Source organism: Onychomys torridus, chromosome 8 (genome assembly GCF_903995425.1).
Source record: "Onychomys torridus chromosome 8, mOncTor1.1, whole genome shotgun sequence".
Taxonomy (NCBI): Eukaryota; Metazoa; Chordata; class Mammalia; order Rodentia; family Cricetidae; genus Onychomys; species Onychomys torridus.
Genome location: NC_050450.1, coordinates 57573726 through 57577829, shown reverse-complemented (window position 1 = coordinate 57577829; position 4104 = coordinate 57573726). Strand labels below are relative to the sequence as shown.

Here is a 4104-nt window from a genome sequence, read left to right as displayed (position 1 = left end):
TGTGTGTTGTCGTTTGTACCTGGGGGGGGGGATCTTGTATGGAGGTAAGACAGTAAGAAAGATTATTGCTCTGTATGATTTCATCTTATTAACCCCCACCCCACCCTTTTTCTGTTTGGCTTTTCAGACGGGGTTTTTCTTTGTATCCCTGGCTGTCCTGGAACTTCCTTTGTAGCCAAGGCTGGCCTTGATCTCTTAAAGCATTTAAGAATCAAAGGAGCACCACTACTCCCTCTGTGTGTCCGGGGGGGGGGGGGGGAGGCAGAGTCCCTCTGTGTGTCCCAGGCTGTCCTGGATCTCACTCTGTAGCTCAGGCTGGCCTGGAACTCACAGAGATCCACCTGCCTCTGCCTCCCGAGTGCTGGGATTAAAGGTGTGTGCTACCACGGCCTCCATTCAGGAATCAAAATAAGACTTTTCCCAATACCAACCACATCATGAGCTCAGTGTAGAGTTGGTGAGCAGCAGGATCCCTGAAGCCACAAATGCTAAGTGGTGAGCAGAGCAGCCTTCCTGACATGAGGGAGACATGCCTAACACTGAAAACTGCTTCCCCCAAGAGTCAGTAGAGGTCACTACAGCCCCACAGGTTCAATCGCTATGAAGCAGAAAGTTTTTATTTAAATTTTGTTTTAAAGAACTGGGGTCAGTCTGGTGTCACTTGTGAAGAATTTAAACTGCTGGACGATACTTTGTATTATTCAGTAACAGCCTTTCACAGGTCGAGTGAGCCCAGATACTTTATTCTTGAGACTTACATTAAAAATAAATTCAGCAAACATTTTTTTTGAGTACATATTATACATTAACACTGCTTTTGGCCCTAGAGAAGATAGTCATTTGGAATTTACACTCTGGAAATACTGAAAACATAAAATGTTGGAAAATAAATGTAGCATTCCCTTTGACAGCACATACACAGAAATTTGACAATAAGGCACATCACAACGGACACATGAGGGGACTCCAAAAGACAACACTGAGCTGAAATTAAGGACAGGAAAAATGACAAGACTTTTTAAACAGAGGTCTATACTCTATAACTAGATAAATTATTGTCAATAAAAAGCTCTTAAAGACCTCTGAAAACTGAGGTCTATTGTAAATTCACATTTTTAGCTCAGAAAAAAAAATTTCTTCCACAATAGAATGTTACTTTAGAACTCTAAAGCAGTATGTCGTTAGTGTTTTAAACGTTCCACCCACAGATGGTGACGACATCCTGGAGTGACTAAGATCTAAGCCAGTGCTTCTTTCGGACACACAGATCACCTGGGATTCTGAAAATGTAGTCAGGGAGTGTGGACTGGGGTCCTGAAATTCTGCACTTCTAGCAAGCTGTGAGACCAACACTGTTGGTCTGGACTTTAAGTCTACAGTAAGATATTTACAGGGCTTTAAAATAGAACTAATCACATGATAAGCAATATCCCATTATGGGACACCAACTTAAAATTATGTGAACATCTTTTCCCCCAGTATCGCTACAGAGTCTGTAAAGATAACAGATAAAGGTTAAATTTTGATTCCTTTATCAAGTGGCTCACCCGTCCTTGATAAGCCTTAATTAAGGCCTCATATAAACACCACTTGGACATTTTCGTACCTGCCTTAGGGAGACTGTGTATGCAAGGCTTCCAATTATAATCAGAGAGGCGACACAGTAACTTCTAGAACAAGGAACCAAGAGTGGGAAGATGGCATGCCAGCACACACACATAACCAGGCAAGTGAGATTGACATCATTAACTTACCCCCTGTCCTGTCTTTTTTAAAGTAAACATTTCCAACCACTGACCACTGCTAAAACAGGATGTGCTGCTTACACCACTGCCTCCCTGAACAAATGGGAAAGCTATAGCTCTGCATGTTTTCTTCCCACATTATGGTACACTTCGTTTCTATTAGCCTTTGGCCACGGCCATCCTGAACACAATGTAAAGCTGGCAGTCTAGGAGCCTCCGCCGCTCCGCCGCTCCAAATTCGCACCACCTAGGGTACTTCTGTTCAACTCCATCGCGAACGTTACCAATTCCAGCATCAGAGGGGGTAGGTAGTCTTGACATCACGCCCGAAGAAGACGCTGCTCCCACTTGCCTTCTCTGCCATAGCTCCCAGGTTCTTCGGTTACAGCGTGCAATGGGTCATGTGGGCAATGTCCTTGACCTCTGGACAGTAGAGCACTGGAGGAAAGAAGAAGGATTAGTGGCGGCGTGAGGATGCAACCTGACCCAGCAGCATTCTTGGGCGCTCGGTGCCCAGCATCCTCCCTAGGCGGCCCCTCACCATTGCTAGGCAACGGACGCCGCAAGCGGCGCGCCGGCGCCAGGACCCTGTCCAAGATTCGGCGAACCGCGCGCCAACCCGCACTTGTAGGTCCCGCCCCCTTCTCGCTCTTGTCGTCCCCGCCGTCGTCCTCTCCGTTGTCTCCGCTTTCCTTGGCCAGGCTCCCCATCGGGTCTCGTTCGCGCTCAGCGCGCGCCTTTTCCTCCAGCCGTGACCACAAGCCGGGGTCCAGCGCGATCTCCGAGACGCCGCCGCGCGGGAGCGGGGAGGGCGCGCGGCAGAACGGGCACGTGACAGCGCGGCGCAGGCGCACCACGCGCGCGGCCGTGCGGCTGCCGTCGCCCCGGGCCGCCAGCTCCCGCAGGCAAGCGGTGCACAGTGTGTGGCCGCAGCGGGCGCGCGCCGTGCCGGGCAGGCGGCGGGGCGCGCGGGCCCCAAGGTTGAAGGGTCGGTAGCAGATGTTGCAGTCCAGCTCACCCCGCTCGGGAAGAGAAGGCACCCTCATCAGAAGCTGCATGGTGGCCGCTGTGACCCGCGGACGTCGATCCCGCGGCGTCCAGGAGACAGAACAAGCGGCCCTCCGTGGGCCAGGGCTGGGGCCTGGGGCCGGCGCCGCCGCCTCTGCCCCCTTTTAATAGTGAGGCCCCACCCTCGAGGCGTCACGCACCAGATCGGCCGCTCCCTTCCGTGGCACGCGTTGGGGCGGTGGAGGCGCGAGGCTGGGAATGCACTGAGTGGAGGCGCAAGCGGGCTGAATGCCCACACGATGCCAGAACTGCCCGAGGGAAGGGGGAGGGGACACGCACCACCCACTGCCCCCTCGGCGAACTCCTCACCCCCAGCAAAACACCGGCGCCATAATTAAACGTGGAGCAGATCCCCAGGTCCCCTCCTGCACACAGTCACTGGCTCAAGTCTCAAGAGCCCTCTTAGCCTGCTTGTCACATGCTCACACTCTTTCTCAACCTCCCGCAAACGGGCTACATATGCCAGGGTTACTACTGGTTCTGCCCAATTTTAATTGGGTTTCTGGATGTTTGGGTTCATGCTGCTCTGACCTCTGCTTTTTATACATGACCTCTTGGGTTCTTGTAAGGCTCTCTAAATTTCATCCTCCGTCAAAGAGTTCGATTCCAGCTAACATCTCGGCCTAGGGAGGGACTTAGATTCCAGGAGCATGGCCTTAGGAATGCTGGGAATCTTTTCCTTCCAGAGTATCCAGGTTTGGACACCCACACGGTATGATGGTTGAAACGAAGTAGCCCTGCGTGACTCCTGACTCAGGGGTCTGACTTCTCACACAGGTAAACAGGACGTGGTGCTCACAACCCACATTCCCTCATGGTGTGGTGCCCACACCCAAGCAGCCTCCTCATCTTCTCTTGTACTGGTAGCCCAGGTTCTGTTGTGGAGGATAATAAACAGTCTTGAGACAGCTGGCTAGAGTACCAATCCTGGTTGTGACATCACAGGCAAGTTACTTAATTCTCTGGGCCTTGATTTCCTCATCTACAAAATGTGGATAATAATAGTAAGGATCGAAAGAGCTTGTGTTTGTAAGGTGTTTTAGATGACGCCCGGGACACAGTAAACACTAGATAAGCAATAGCTGTTATTATCCTTATCATCCTTGGCTCCAAGCTTGCATCGTGTTCCCTTTAACTTCTGGGGTACCCAGTATTTCACATAAAGCATCTCTTGGTTTATTCAAGATGCGTTTCTCTATATGAATAGCATTTCCTGGTCCATCACAGGTTAAGGTAGAGCTTGCTTGGTTTTGTAACATTAGAGTTGTTAAAACCTGGAGGATAATCTTGG

The 4104-nt window shown here is 50.7% G+C and overlaps 1 protein-coding gene across 1 annotated transcript; it reads right to left on the bottom strand.

Annotated features, from left to right (window-relative positions):
- Positions 1-722: 722 nt before the first annotated feature.
- On the bottom strand, positions 723-2976 carry Rnf227 (ring finger protein 227). Its single transcript, XM_036196405.1, has 2 exons — positions 2287-2976; positions 723-2183 (listed from the first exon to the last, which is right to left on the bottom strand). Exons 1-2 carry the CDS (start codon positions 2801-2803, stop codon positions 2128-2130), a joined length of 573 nt encoding a protein of 190 aa, XP_036052298.1. The 5' UTR covers positions 2804-2976; the 3' UTR covers positions 723-2127.
- Positions 2977-4104: the final 1128 nt, after the last annotated feature.

Coding starts and splice junctions, on each gene's coding strand:
- Rnf227 (XM_036196405.1), bottom strand. CDS start 2,803: ATGCAGCTTCTGATGAGGGTGCCTTCTCTTCCCGAGCGGGGTGAGCTG. Junction 2,184..2,286: donor GCGTCCGTTGCCTAGCAATG/GTGAGGGGCCGC, acceptor TCTTTCCTCCAG/TGCTCTACTGTCCAGAGGTC.